Raw genomic sequence first — 15,229 nt, forward strand, 5'->3', positions numbered from 1 at the left:
GCAAGTATCAATCACTTAATATCTGATACATGTTCCATTAATCTCCTCCACCTGGATATGAATAAGGCCAAACAAAGCAAATATTGATATTCAGATTAATCACTATATAAATATATAGGATTCTTTCCGGTTATTTGAATATGAATAAGGCAATAAGCCAAGGTTAAATGATAACGAAACATATTTGGCAGTCATACACTCTTACCTGAAGGGCGTTGACTAAAATGCAGTTTCATAGTAGCTTTAATTATACGAGACAATAAACCATTTTTTTAAGCTCAACTGCCAAAAGAGAAATTTTTTGAAGGTATTAATTTTTTTACGTATATTGAATATTACTTATGAACCTTTCTAATAAACGTTTTCAGTGTATTTATTAATTTTTTATGAAAAAAGGACATTGACGATGACGTGACTAAGAAAACTAATTACTGTAATTTTTGTTGTCCAAATATTTCCTTGTAAGTAGTGATAAATGAAAACTCTCGTCCTTTCCCCCCCTTTTTTTTTTTAATTTTGTGAGAGCACTCAGAGCAGTAACAGAACCTAGTAAATATATTTCCAGATATTAAATAAGGTATAACATGAATACAATAAAAATTTCGTTAAATTGTACAGTCGATCAATTGTTCTATCATTTGGTGATTATAAAGTTTTAAAATTGTTAACTAATAAACCATCTCAGAATCTTTTTTTTTTTTTTTTGTCAGAAACCATCTCTGAATCTGATAACTATTTTATGAACTATAGGATATGTGGAATTGTGGATTGTTAGACTTCAGTCTCTAGCACTGCATATTTTTCGAGGCACACAAAAGGTTTATTAACCCCAGAACCCAAAAAAGAAAAAAGGTTTATCAACCCTTCAACTGATGATTCTCTATTTCTCTTGAAAGTAAATGTTCGCCACAACACTCAAACTCTAAAATAAGGAATAAAGACTTCTCCATTCTCAAATAAATATGAGAAATGAAAAGTGACAGCCATTACAACAACCCTTCATCATTCCTTGGTTTATTGATACAACATTTGATAGCAAGGATTTTTTACCACCTTGGAGGAACCTTTATTTAGACAAAGTTAAAAATCAGTGGTGCGACTGTATCCTACCAATGCCACCAGCCAACATTGTTTCTTTTAACACCCTTAATGTTTAGCATTGATCAAGTTTCTGATCACATATTGCAAGATGCCTCCATGGCTGAAGTAAGCAAGTTCAACCTGCAATGAAGTGGCTAAAACATCAACCAAGAAAACAGAATGATCAAAGAGTTGCAACAAAAAATGGAAGACCAAATATTACCTCTGTATCGAATCTTAGAGTAGTTGCAAACTTCTTCCCATCATCTGTCACCACTGTGACATCTTGACCAGGTCGGATTTCACTTATGTTCGGAAGATCAATGGTGTACCGCTCACGACCAGTCAATCCAAGACTATCAGCATCCTCCCCGGACTTGAAACATAGAGGGATAATACCCATTCCCACCAAATTACTTCGGTGAATCCTTTCAAAGCTTTTTGATATGACAGCTTTCACACCCTGACAAATGAATATGTCATTAAATTTACCAATAAAAAACACACATTTTTTTTTATAGTAGAATGGAATCTAGGAAGTACCAGTAGCATCGGCCCCTTTGCAGCCCAATCACGGGAACTTCCACTTCCATACTCTGCACCAGCTAAGATAATCATATCATGCCCCTCGCTCTTGTATTTCTGAAAATAGATATGATGATCCAACAAGGTTACAAATAAGTCAACCAAAAAAAGCTTGGGTTAACTACAGTAATCATGAATGAAAAATACACTGGATTTTTTTGTGCTTTCTTTTGACATTTCCAGTCTAAAGCCAAACTGAATTTACTTTCTCTATTTCTCCCCTTTTTTGCTCTTTCAATATAGATGTAGTGCCCATATAATTTGATAGATTCAGGCAGATTGTCAAGAATGTTTTCCAATCAAAATCAAATCTATCTATCACAGGAATGAGAAGGTATATCACAGAGCATCATTATGATGTAAAAAAGCATTGCCTAGTGCACCTACTTAGAAGAAAAATTACCATTGCAGCATCAAAGACTGATAACTTCTCCCCAGAAGGAATATGGATTGTTTTCGGTCCAACTTCTCCATTCAAGAGTTTGTTGACGATGCGAATATTGGCAAAAGTTCCTCGTGCCATCACCTCATCGTTACCACGGCGACTTCCGTAGGAGTTGAAGTCTCGTCTGTCAACCCCACGCTCCATAAGGTATTTGGCAGCAGGACTATCTTTATGTATGCTACCAGCTGGAGAGATGTGGTCAGTCGTAATACTATCCCCAAAATTGAGCAAACAGTAAGCATTCTTCACTCCCTGTCCACCGGGTGGAGACATGGTCATGTTCTTAAAATAAGGTGGCTCATGAATATATGTTGATGAAGGGTCCCAGGAATAAAGAGTGCCAGTGGGAACAGAGAGATTATTCCACATGGGATTGCCCTTGGTGATCGCATTATATGTTTCCCTAAACATATCTGGCAGCACACTTGATTGTACAACCTGAAAATTGGACAAATAAGAACCATCACCTTTATACAATGAATTTGTGTTGATATCCGAAAAGTGATAGCTAACACAATAGGCTACTTACACTTGCAATTTCTTCACTTGATGGCCAAATATCCTTGAAGAATATCCTCTCTCCATCCTTGGTTATTCCAATAGGTTCAGTTTCAAAGTCAATGTCAACCTGCAGAATGTGTCCAGTTTAGAAAGTCCAACATAGAAGGCAAGACCTAGTTTGGCATTAAAAGCAGGCCTGAACTCAATTTGCAAGAGACATACTGTGCCAGCAAGTGCATAGGCAACAACAAGAGGAGGCGAAGCTAGATAATTAGCCCTTGTTAATGGATGAACTCGGCCCTCAAAGTTCCTATTTCCAGACAAGACAGCTGCAGCTACAATATCTGGAATGTTCAGAAAATCAATGTTTAGGTCAGCTAAGATTCCTTGATGAATACAGAGAGAATATCTGCTTACAAAAAAAATGTGTACCATTTTCAGTAATTGCAGAAGCCACAGCTTCATTAATATCCCCTGAATTACCAATGCATGTGGTGCATCCATACCCAACTATATGAAAACCTAGCTGGTTCAAATACTTCTGCAAGCCACTGAAGGTGAAATGTAATAAAAGTGTTTCAGCCACAGTAAGCTTGATGCTATTGCCGGTGTGTCACAGTTAATATACTTCGCATATTCTAAACATACCTCCTCTCTAAATATTTAGTTACAACACCGGAACCTGGAGCAAGACTTGTTTTAATCCATGGCTTCACCTAATAGTCAAAATCAGATTAGGAAACAATGGCAATCAATTAGTACCCAACAAATTATCCAGAAAAAAACATGATGGATAAAAAAAAGGAAGAAACTGAAAATATGCAATGTATTCTTAGAAGGGGAAAAAAAAATCAATAATCACCCTTAAAAACAAAAACAAGCCTAAGACAGTTGCTTAGTTAATTTCAACTTTATTCAGAAAGAGGAAAGAAACAAGAACAAATGATGTACCAAGCCTGCAATTCCAGGACAACCACCATGTGCTTTTACTGCTGAAGTCATATGTTTGGGGGGATAGGGAGTGCAATTTGGGTGCATTCACCAATATTAAAAAAAGATATAAAAGCAATCATACAATAATCATATAATCCTGATCATGTAGCCCAACTATAGTACATGCATATGATTATCAAGTTAAATCTTAAAACTTCATGACACAGGTAACAAAAAAGCAGAGACATTGACAAACCTCCAATCCCAAGTCACATGCTTTCTTTGCAACCAGTGCAGCTCCAAGCATGACATAAGGGTTTGAGGTATTTGTACAGCTGGTGATAGCAGCTATAACAACATCCCCATGCCTAAGATGTGCTTTTGTCCCATTGAATGTGAACTCTGCAACCTTATTTTGAGATTCTATTGGTATGGCAAAACCCTGTAACATTGCAATATACAGATCAAAAGACCATAAAAATAAATAAAGGCAAAAAAAAAATCAAAAGCAGATAACTAGGATGAGTATATAATCATACAAACTATTGATCTGTATATAGTTGTTGACAAAATTATATCCATGGTTCAAGCAGCATACCTTAAACCCAACTTTATTGTTGAGGCAGGCATGCCAATCTACCTTCATTTCTTTCAAAGGGACACGATCGTGAGGCCTGAAAAGATTTAAAGCAATGATTAAACTATGTAAAAACTAGAAACTGAAAACATGATTTTATTTTAGTGTGAATTATGTCAGCTCCCTATTAATTTACACTTACTATAAAAGCCTTTCCACGCGTATGTCTTTTTATACCCCCAAAATAACCAAAATTAACTCCAAACTGTGATCAGACATTACACATTTGTTAAAGTATCTTATGGAATTCTGGTCAATTTTAAACATTGATTCAGCTGCACAAATTGAATGCTTCTTCGCTTTTTCTCAATATATAGTTGAACAAGGGAATGAATACACTTTCAGCAAATCATGATAGAATTTTGGAAGCATGGGTGTTTGAGAAAGACAGAAGTATTATGTAGGTTTTCAAAATAGAGTGGAGGCATGTGTATAAAATGCATACAATAACGGCAGGAGCATTTTACCCTTATGTTTAACTGGAAAACATGATTACACATTACCTCTTTGGACCTGAGACACAAGGTTCTACATCCTCAAGTTTGAGCTCCAAATATGATGAGTACACTCTCTCCACTTGAGGCTGCATGAAATAAAAATCACAAGTCAAACGAGGCCCTTCCAAACCACTGAGGCATAACTATTCCAAAAACCACATGCAGGAAGCATAGTACCTCATTGTAGTCCACAAACATCTTATTGGCTCGTAAATAGGATTCTATCATGGAAACCTGTATGGGAGATATGTAAGCAAATGTAGACAACAAAAGTAGCATGATGTAAGTGTTAACTTACAGTTTCATCACTTCTTCCTGTCAACTTCAGATATTGCAAAGTGACATGATCAACAGGAAAGAAGCCCATGGTTGCACCATATTCAGGAGACATGTTTGCTATGGTGGCACGATCTGCCAAAGGTAGCTCACTCATGCCCTCCCCTGCATAACAAAGGTAAAAAAACAATTATTCAAGGGAAGATTAATCAGGCAGGCAGGTCGTGCTATGAAGGAACAAGAAAAAAATCATAGCATCGTTTGCATAAGTTAACACTTGCCATAGAACTCCACAAACTTGCCAACAACCCCGTGTTTCCTTAGCATTTGAGTAACAGTCAACACCAAATCAGTAGCCGTCACGCCACTTCGTAGTTTTCCTAATAATTTAAATCCAACAACACCTGGTAGGACCATGCTCATGGGCTGCAAAGACATTGAGAGATAAATAAATAATCTAATATCTTAACACCCAAATAATCAATTAACATGCTTGCTGCAAATAATCTACAGAAAAACGTTTTGAATATACTCAATAAATTAACTCCATCGCGCTACTATTTAAAAGAATTTCATGGATTTCCGTAACAAATGACAAATCTACATTTTCTTTTACCTGGCCGAGCATAGCAGCTTCTGCTTCAATTCCACCAACTCCCCACCCAGCAACACCCAAGCCATCAATCATAGTTGTGTGCGAATCAGTTCCCACAACACTGTCTGGATAGAGCACACCATTCGTGTTGAACACCACTCTACCGAGGTATTCTAAATTGACCTACACAAATTGAGTTGTAAAATTTAATTTAGGAGACAAACTATTATAAACTGCATTAAGAATCATGCGAGTTTTCCTTGCCGCAGAAATAAAAATCTTCAAGAGAGTAAATGTTACAGAATTAGGTCAAATATACATCTATACCAGTTGGGATTTGAATGAGGCACTGACCTGGTGAACTATTCCTGATCCAGGAGGAACAACAAGCATGTTATTGAATGCAGTGGAACCCCACTTGAGGAAACCAAATCTTTCCTTGTTCCTCTGAAATTCAAGTTCCATATTTGCCTGAACAGCATTTTCTGATCTTGCAACATCAACCTGAACTGAGTGATCAATGACAAGATCTACTGGTACCTGAAGGGAAACAATTATGAAATCATTAGAGTTGAAGTACCTAGATACATAAAAGAAAAAAATCAATATTAGTCTCAACCAATTAATGTGCTTAAGGATACTGCTTACCAAGGGATTAATTCTATTAGAATCGCCACCAAGCTTGTTCATTGCGTCTCGCATGCAAGCAAGATCAACAACAGCAGGCACACCAGTAAAATCCTGATATTGACATGAAAAGCTCGTTGAATACCACAAAAAGTTTGCTCAATTCAAATACTAATAAAAACAACATCCATTATATCTTCATGGCTTCACGGTACTTACCTGCAGCAGCACTCTAGCCGGCTTGAATGGAATTTCCACCTGTTTGGGAGCAGAATTCTCCCAATCAATAATTTTTTCAACGTCATGCTTCTTAACTTGAAACTCATCACAGTTACGAATCGCAGATTCCAAAAGTATCCTGATAGAGTAAGGAAGTTTATCTGCGAGGCAAACACAAAAAAACAGTCACCATCAAGTTCTGTAATCACTCGAAATCAGATTTCAAGTAATCAATCATCAAATGATATCACTACATTACGTCTCACACTCTGATTTCTTCCCTCCAGATCCAATCCAATTAACAACAATAAAACAACAACGGATCTCATAGAAGATGAATCATTGAATCCAGATTTCTTTTTTCAATATTAGTTAGTAATAACATCTACCGAGACCGTAATCCCTAAAAATAACAATAACAAGTGCTAAGTTTTCAACATACTGCGTTATTTCCAATCAAGGAAAAAAAATATATCAGCGAAAATTGGAAAAACAAAAAACTAACCAATTCTTGGATCATTAAGAGCTGGCAAGCTAAAGTAGCTTCCGAAGTCACCAGCACCACCAGGCTTCTGAAGCGTCTTCAGAATGCTCTGGAAGGGGTTTGCAGTCGCCGCTGCAACAACGAACCAACCAATCAAATTTGTCAAAAAGAAAAGAAAAGAAATACATGAAAAGAATGAATGATACGAAGTGAAAGTGAAGGAGTATGTATTGTGTTACCCATAGTCCCTGAATGTAGCTATGAGATTATGGATCGATCAAACGAGAAGGAGAGGGAGTAGGTGAAGCGAGAAGCGAAGACAGATATGAATTGATAAAGAGAAGTGAAACAAAGTGGAGCGTGCTATTCTGGTATTGTCCTAATATAAAAAAATAAATAAAAAATAAAAAATTTAAATTAGTATGTATAAATTAAATATATTATATTTAAATTATTTGTTTACTATTGATTTGATTATTTTAATACGACAAGTTTAACTATTTTGAATTTTCATAATTTATTATTTAATTAAAATAATTAAAAAGTATAAAGATTCTGTTCTGTTAATTTAAGTATTGGATTAGTTGTCGTCACAGTGTGCTTGAGAATTCGAGATCCGTTGATGTGTGTCATATGTTATGAGCGTATATTCAAGCTTGATCCTCCTTCCCTCGCACGTAATATTCTTACTCTCTTCCTCCTCCATGTTCCATATTCCATATTCACCACGTCAAATCAAATCAAAATGAAAAATATCTCGTAGTTTTAAACAAAGATTTTTATTGTTTGGGTTTTTTCTACCTAATAAGTTTGTGAATTTGTCGATTATACAAAAATGGAAGTTTTATATAAGGAAATTACGTTCTGTAGGACTTCACTATTATTAAAATATTAGATTCTATTACTTTCATTTTTATTTTTATTAATTTTTTAAATTTTGAATTTTATATATTAAAAAAAACAGATAAATTAGTTCTTGACTTAATTTATTCCATATTTGAAAAAGAACATATTTATTAATAAATATTATTATAAATAATTCTACTTAAATTAAAAATTAAAAAAAGTATGTTATAATTTATAAATATATTCATATGTATATTATTTATATCCTAATCCAAAAAATAAAAGTCAAGTCTAATAAAAAGAAAAGATTCATTAATAAAGTGGTTCTTTACTATAAGTCCTATCTTTTAAAAAGGCCAACACCAAAAAGAGATCCAACTCTATTTAATTTGATGAGTAATCGTCTGATATTTTTCCACTATATTTAGAAGAGAAGTTTTAATAGACTCCTAAGATAAAAAGAATAATTATTTATTAGAAAAATAGAACTATTCTAAGTTTCTAACAAAAGTACTTATCAATTTTATTATAAATATACTGGCACTCCAGATATAATTCATATTTTAATCTATTAAAACTTGTCTAAAGTCTTTGCTAACTTAAATATCGGAGTCTTTTATAAGTATCACCCTCCATCTCCTTACGAGAAACTCAAATAAACGACATCTCGACATCAAAGAGATCGAACACTATCACACTACGGATGTAAACCTCACGTTCAGTCCAATCAACGTTTCAGATAATTATCGTAACATATATTAATAAATAAAATATTTATTTAAAGAAAATCTAATTTTGCCTTAGTCCTGACGAAACGGAACAGACTATCCACTTTGCCAACGCTTAAGAGGCTAAAGGTGATGACTGATGAGCGATGACTAAAATGAACTCGTTTCAATGTTTTGGTTGATCTACGGGGCTCAGTCCATAAGCCCATATAAATCCTTGTATAAAGGCCCAGTTGTGTATTTTTAATTTTAGGCCCTAAATTGCTAACTCTGTATAAAAAGATACCTAAGCCTTAAAAAAATTTCTTATAGCCCAATATAAAAAAGGGAAAAAATATCGTTTAATTTGTAATTAGTTTTTTTTTTCTTTTGAACTTATATCCTAGTTCAATACAAAAACAAAAAAATATTATTTATTTATATTTTCTTCAACACTAAATAAAGTAAAATATGAATATTTTCAGTATCTTAAAATCTTATACAAAATGTTCTTTCATTTAGTAATTAGGTGGACCTTTAAAAGCTCGAATCTTTTTGAAAATTTTATTTAGGGTACAAATTAGGAGGACAGAAAAGTAACGAATATAAAAAAAATAGAAATGGGGACAAAAATATAAATTAGAATAATTTTTTGGACATAAATATATTTTTTTATTTTGAAATTAAAATTAAATGCAAGTACTAGAAGAAGAAAAAGCTAGACTAGACCTATAAAAAGTATATTAATTTAAAACAACGAAAATTTAACTTACCATGGTTTCCTTATCTTTCTTTTTAATATAATTAAATAGTTTTCTATATATATTGTTAGTTTGTAAAAAATATATGCATTCATTCAATTATGTATTGTCATATAATGTTGTTGTATTTTACATTTGTTACGGATCCGGCCCACGGATCTCGGACCCGGGACCGGACCTGAACCTGGCTTCTCGGACCAATCCGTCTCCCCTTCCGAAAGGCCCAAAACTGGCCCTAAGGAGCTCCTAAACCAACTTTCAAACTCAAACATCTCCCTTATCTTAAACCAAATAAGATAAGATAAGACAGGTCCCCATCTCCTATAAATAAAAGGACCCAAGTCCCCTCCAGGTATTCATTCATCCCTCACACTTCTTACCTCTTGGATCCATTCTGACTTGAGCGTCGGAGTGTCTTTGCAGGTATCTCTCCTCCGCTCTGCTTGGACTGGCCGACATCCATCTCGACCCGCAGGTTCCCGATTCCCCTCCTGAACCGTATCAGAGACGTTCTGTACATTGGCGCCGTCTGTGGGGACCTGCAACAGTCGAACCAGATGGAGGGCATCCTGGAGGAAAACCCATCAAGCCAAGACGACTCCCGACCACGTCATCCGGTCTCAGAACAACAGGAGGTCACGAACCAAGCTAGGATAGCAAGCACCATCCACCGCACGAACGAACACATGGTCGCAGACCCACAACACCCCGAGAAAGCAAGGGACAAAGCGGCACAGATCATCCAGGATCTCTGCCTCCGAGTCCAGGAACTTGAAGGCAAACTGACCGACAGAGGAAAATACGCCAACGAGCACGGAAGCCAGGCAACTTCCAGGCCACGATCCCACCGCGGAAGGTCGCCAACCCGGCAACACGATAGGAGAGATGGCCGCAGTACCTCACGTAACCATCGACATGAGAAATCGCAAGAACGGCGACACAACAAGAAACACCACCGCAGCGCGTCCCATGATCTAAGTCGTCAACACGACTCGGACGAAGACCTGAGACGACGAAACACCAAACGCACGAGAAACGACCACATTATAATGGGAGCCACGCCCTTCACGGAAAGAATCTTAAGAGTAAAACTCCCCAAAGGTTTCGACAAACCCACCGACATGAAGTATGACGGAACTAAGGACCCTCAAGAACACCTAACGGCCTTCGAGGCCAGAATGAACTTAGAAGGAGCATCCGACGCAGTTCGATGCAGAGCCTTCCCGGTAACCCTTGCCGGACCGGTGATCAAATGGTTCAACGCCCTCCCAAACGGATCCATAGCCAGCTTCCACGACATCGCACGAAAATTCATGGCCCAATTCACAACCCGAATCACCAAGGTCAAACACCCCATCAGCTTGCTAGGGGTCACACAGAAACAAGAAGAATCTACAAGGAAATACCTCGACCGCTTCAACGACGAATGCCTGACGGTCGACGAACTCACGGACTCTGTTGCAAGCCTCTGCCTAACTAACGGGCTCATGAATGAAGATTTTCGCAAACACCTCACTACCAAACCAGTGTGGACCATGCACGAAATTTAGAACGTCGCCAAGGACTACATCAACGACGAGGAAGTCAGCCAGGTCGTCGCTGCCAACAAACGGCAGCACGCCACTACCCAACACGGCAACCCGCCTCCACGTCACAATCCACCACCCAAAGAGAACCAACGAGACCACCTCAGGCCGGCCAACCGGCCACCAAGAATAGGAAAATTCTCTAATTACACGCCCCTAACAGCACCAATTACTGAGATATACCACCAAATAGCAAACCGAGGCGTCATCCCCAGAGCCCGTCCACTCAAGGAAAGGACAGGAGGCAATAAAACCCTCTACTGTGACTACCACCGAGGCTACGGCCACAAAACACAAGATTGTTTTGACCTTAAAGACGCTCTCGAACAAGCCATACGAGACGGCAAACTCCCGGAATTCGTCAAAATCATCAAAGAACCAAGGCGCGCCGACAGAGACAAGTCGCCAGAAAGAGAAGGGCGCAACCCGAGAACTTAAAAGCTACCCCCCAGGGAAAGCCCCGAAGAAGACCCGACCATCATAGTAAACGTTATCACAGGCAAGGACGTACCAAGCAAATCAAAACTAACAATGAAAAAAGACCTCAAGATAATGGCCGTCAGACACCACGACCCAGTCGCCACAGCCGACAGCCCGATAACTTTCCTACCGGAGGACTGCCAACACGGCACCTCGGCCGAAGATGCCCCCTTCGTCATCTCAGCCCGAATCGGAACAGGACTAGTAAGAAGAATACTGGTAGACACCGGCGCAGACTCCAACATCCTCTTCCGAGGAGCTTTCGACAAACTCGGACTCCGCAACGACAACCTCCAAACACACCGCCATGGCGTCACGGGCCTCGGAGACAACTTTCTCAAACCAGATGGCTCGATTACCCTCCCCATCACTATAGGACCAAGCAATCAGAGAAAGACGATCATATCCGAATTCGTAGTCCTAAAAGACTCCACAGCCTATAACGTCATTCTCGGGAGGAAAACGATCAACGACTTCTCGGCAGTCATCTTTACCAAATACCTCCTCATGAAGTTCAGAACCGACGACGGCACCGTCGGAACCATTCACGGAGACCGAGAAGTCGCGGCCGAATGCGACAACAATAGCCTAGCCCTAAGGAAAAAATCCCGGGACACGGCCGGAATATTCATTGCCGACCTAGACGCACGACTAGACGGCCAACCTAGACCGGAACCAGAAGGAGACATGGAAAAGCTACAAATAGGGCCAACCAAAGAAGAATACACTTTCATCAACAGAAACCTCCCGTACGACCTCAAAGAAGAACTCTCCCAACTCTTGAAACAGAACAGAGACCTGTTCGCATTTACACCAGCCGATATGCCGGGAATAAACCCCGACCTAATGTCTCACCATCTGGCCGTGGACCCCCAAGCTAAGCCAGTAGCACAAAAAAGACGGAAAATGTCACCAGACCGAGCCGCCGAGGTCAGAAATCAAGTTAAAGCCCTGCTCGAAGCCAACTTCATCCGGGAACTCCCCTACACGACCTGGCTAGCCAACGTCGTACTAGTAAGGAAATCTAACGGAAAATGGCGAATGTGCGTCGACTACACAGACCTCAACAAAGCCTACCCGAAGGACGCCTTCCCCCTACCAAACATCGACGGGCTAGTAGACGCAGCATCCGGCCACCGATACCTCAGCTTCATGGACGCATATTCCGGCTACAACCAGATCCCGATGCACCGACCGGACGAAGAAAAAACAGCATTTATCACCCCGGACGGAACCTACTGCTACACAGTAATGCCTTTCGGCTTAAAAAACGCCGGAGCCACCTATCAGCGACTTGTTAACAAGATATTTTGCAACCTGTCCGGAAACAAAATAGAAGTCTACATAGACGATATGCTCGCCAAGACTGAATCCGGTGAGCAACTAACCGACGACCTCAAAGTAATAATGAACACCCTACGAGAACACCAAATGCGGCTTAACCTGGCAAAATGCGCCTTCGGAATGGAAGCAGGAAAGTTCCTTGGCTTCATGATTACGCAACGCGGAGTTGAGGCAAACCCAGAGAAATGTCGTGCCGTCCTCGAGATGACAAGTCCCAAAAACCATAAAGACATCCAAAAACTTACCGGCCGACTGACCGCGCTATCCCGGTTTCTCGGGGCATCGGCCCAAAAGGCAATCCCTTTCTTCAAACTAATGAAAAAAGGAACCCCTTTTAAATGGGAGACAGAGTGCGAAGAAGCGTTCCAACACTTCAAGAGGGTTCTAGCGGAACCACCGATCCTCGCCAAACCCCAAACAGGGGAAACACTTTACCTGTACCTCTCCATAACAGAAGAAGCAATAGCAGCAGCACTCGTCCGGGAAAACGAGAAAAAGGAGCAAAAACCCATATACTTCATAAGCAAAGTCCTACAGGATACAGAAGCTCGCTATTCACGCTTAGAAAAGCTAGCTTTCGCACTCCTCTCGGCTTCCCGTCGGCTGCGACAATACTTCCAAGCTCACCCCATAACAGTCCGAACCGACCAAGCGGTCAAACAGGTATTACAGAAACCCGACCTAGCAGGAAGAATGCTAGCATGGTCCATCGAGTTATCCTAATTCCAGATCAGGTTCGAACCCCGAAACGCCATCAAAGCGCAGGCCTTGACCGATTTCATCGCTGAAATGACTCCGATTAAACTCACCCTCGAACCATGGAAACCGCACGTCGATGGCTCATCAAACTCCACTCACGGAGGCGCCGGAATTATACTCGAAAAACAAAACGGGATCACAATTGAACAATCAATACGATACGAATTTCCAGTATCAAATAACCAAGCAGAATACGAGGCCCTCTTAGCAGGCCTAACCCTAGCCCGGGAAGTCGAAGCAAAGGTACTTGAGGTAAATACCGATTCCCAGGTAGTCAGTTCCCAAATCAACGGAAGCTTCTAGACACGTGATCCCCTACTCCAACAATACCTCAACAAGGTAAACGAATTGAAGGAAGGATTCGAAAACATTACCATACAACACGTCCCCAGGGAACGAAACGCCAGGGCGGACCTACTTTCCAAACTAGCCAGTACAAAATCAGGACACGGTAACAAATCGCTAATTCAGGAGGTCGTTAGGTCACCTTCCGTATCAACGATAACCAACGCACATCTAGCATCCTCAAACCGGGAGTCCTGGACATACCCTATCCTACAGTACCTCCTCGACGGAACCCTACCGCCAGACCCAAAAGAAGGAAGGCGAATAAAAAGGGAAGCCGCCAACTACTCCATCATAGCAGGACAACTATACAAACGCGGATTCCCGCAACCCCTACTCAAATGTATTGAACCCGGGGACACGGAGTACATACTCCGCGAGATCCACGAGGGCTGCTGCGGTCACCACATCGGAGGAAAGACGCTAGCCCAAAAGATCATCAGGGCTGGCTACTTCTGGCCCACAATCATTCGAGATTCCATACAATTGACAAAAAGCTGCGACAAATGCCAAAGACACGCCAATATCCACCAAGCCGCCCCATACCAACTCAACACCATATCGGCAGAACGGCCGTTCGGCAGTTGGGGAATCGACCTCGTCGGACCCTTCCCCGCAGCGCCCGGCCAACTCAGATATCTCGTTGTCGCCATAGACTACTACACCAAATGGATCGAGGCCGAACCTCTGGCCTCCATAACGGTGACCCAGTGTCGAAAATTCGTCTGGCGACAGATCATCACCCGATTCGGAATCCCCGAGGTCATCATCTCAGACAACGGAACTCAGTTTACCGACAAAAAATTCAGAGAATTCCTAGAAGGATTACGCATATCCCATCGCTTCAGCTCGGTAGAACACCCCCAAACAAACGGACAGGTGGAATCCACGAACAAAATAATCGTTAAAGACTCAAGAAACGGCTCGACGAAGCCAAAGGACTATGGGCAGATGAGTTAGGGTCAGTTCTATGGTCGTACCGAACAACACCCCAAACGAGTACGGGGGAAACGCCTTTCCGATTAACATACGGCGTAGAAGCAGTCATCCCAGTGGAAATCGAGGACCCCAGCCCCAGGAAAACAGTTGGAAGCAACGATGAGGAAGCCGAACGAGATCTTATTGACGAAGAGAGAAGCATAGCTCACATCAAAGAGTTAGCACTCAAACAACGAATCAGCCTAAGATACAATCACAGTGTTATCCGACGGGAGTTCGCGACCGATGACCTCGTCCTACGACGAAACGATATCGGTCCTTCGACCCCAGGAGAAGGGAAACTCGCCCCCAACTGGGAAGGACCATACAGAATCAAGGCCGTAATCGGAAAATGAGCATATAAACTCGAACGACTCAACGGCAGCGAAGTCCCAAGAACTTGGAACGCGGCCAACTTGCGAAGATACTACACTTAAACCAAAACTAAATAGGTCACCCTTTGTTTTTCTTTCATTTTTTATTTTTACTTTCGTTTTTTTTAAATCTCGGGTACTCTTTCCCCTCGTTAACGAAGGGTTTTAAC

The 15,229-nt window shown here is 40.4% G+C and overlaps 1 protein-coding gene across 1 annotated transcript; it reads right to left on the reverse strand.

Moving 5' to 3' along the window:
• Positions 1 to 839: 839 nt before the first annotated feature.
• Positions 840 to 7,272, reverse strand: LOC130982991 (aconitate hydratase 1). Its single transcript, XM_057907150.1, has 20 exons — positions 7,119 to 7,272; positions 6,901 to 7,011; positions 6,396 to 6,556; positions 6,198 to 6,290; positions 5,904 to 6,089; positions 5,571 to 5,732; positions 5,236 to 5,380; positions 4,977 to 5,119; positions 4,856 to 4,912; positions 4,685 to 4,764; positions 4,143 to 4,218; positions 3,801 to 3,986; positions 3,260 to 3,327; positions 3,044 to 3,162; positions 2,834 to 2,955; positions 2,640 to 2,738; positions 2,069 to 2,548; positions 1,624 to 1,722; positions 1,304 to 1,543; positions 840 to 1,221 (listed from the first exon to the last, which is right to left on the reverse strand). The coding sequence occupies exons 1-20, from the start codon at positions 7,120 to 7,122 to the stop codon at positions 1,147 to 1,149; spliced, it is 2,706 nt and encodes a 901-aa protein (XP_057763133.1). The 5' UTR covers positions 7,123 to 7,272; the 3' UTR covers positions 840 to 1,146.
• Between the last annotated feature and the right edge of the window lie 7,957 nt (positions 7,273 to 15,229).

Source organism: Arachis stenosperma, chromosome 5, assembly GCF_014773155.1.
Source record: "Arachis stenosperma cultivar V10309 chromosome 5, arast.V10309.gnm1.PFL2, whole genome shotgun sequence".
NCBI classification, from domain to species: domain Eukaryota; kingdom Viridiplantae; phylum Streptophyta; class Magnoliopsida; order Fabales; family Fabaceae; genus Arachis; species Arachis stenosperma.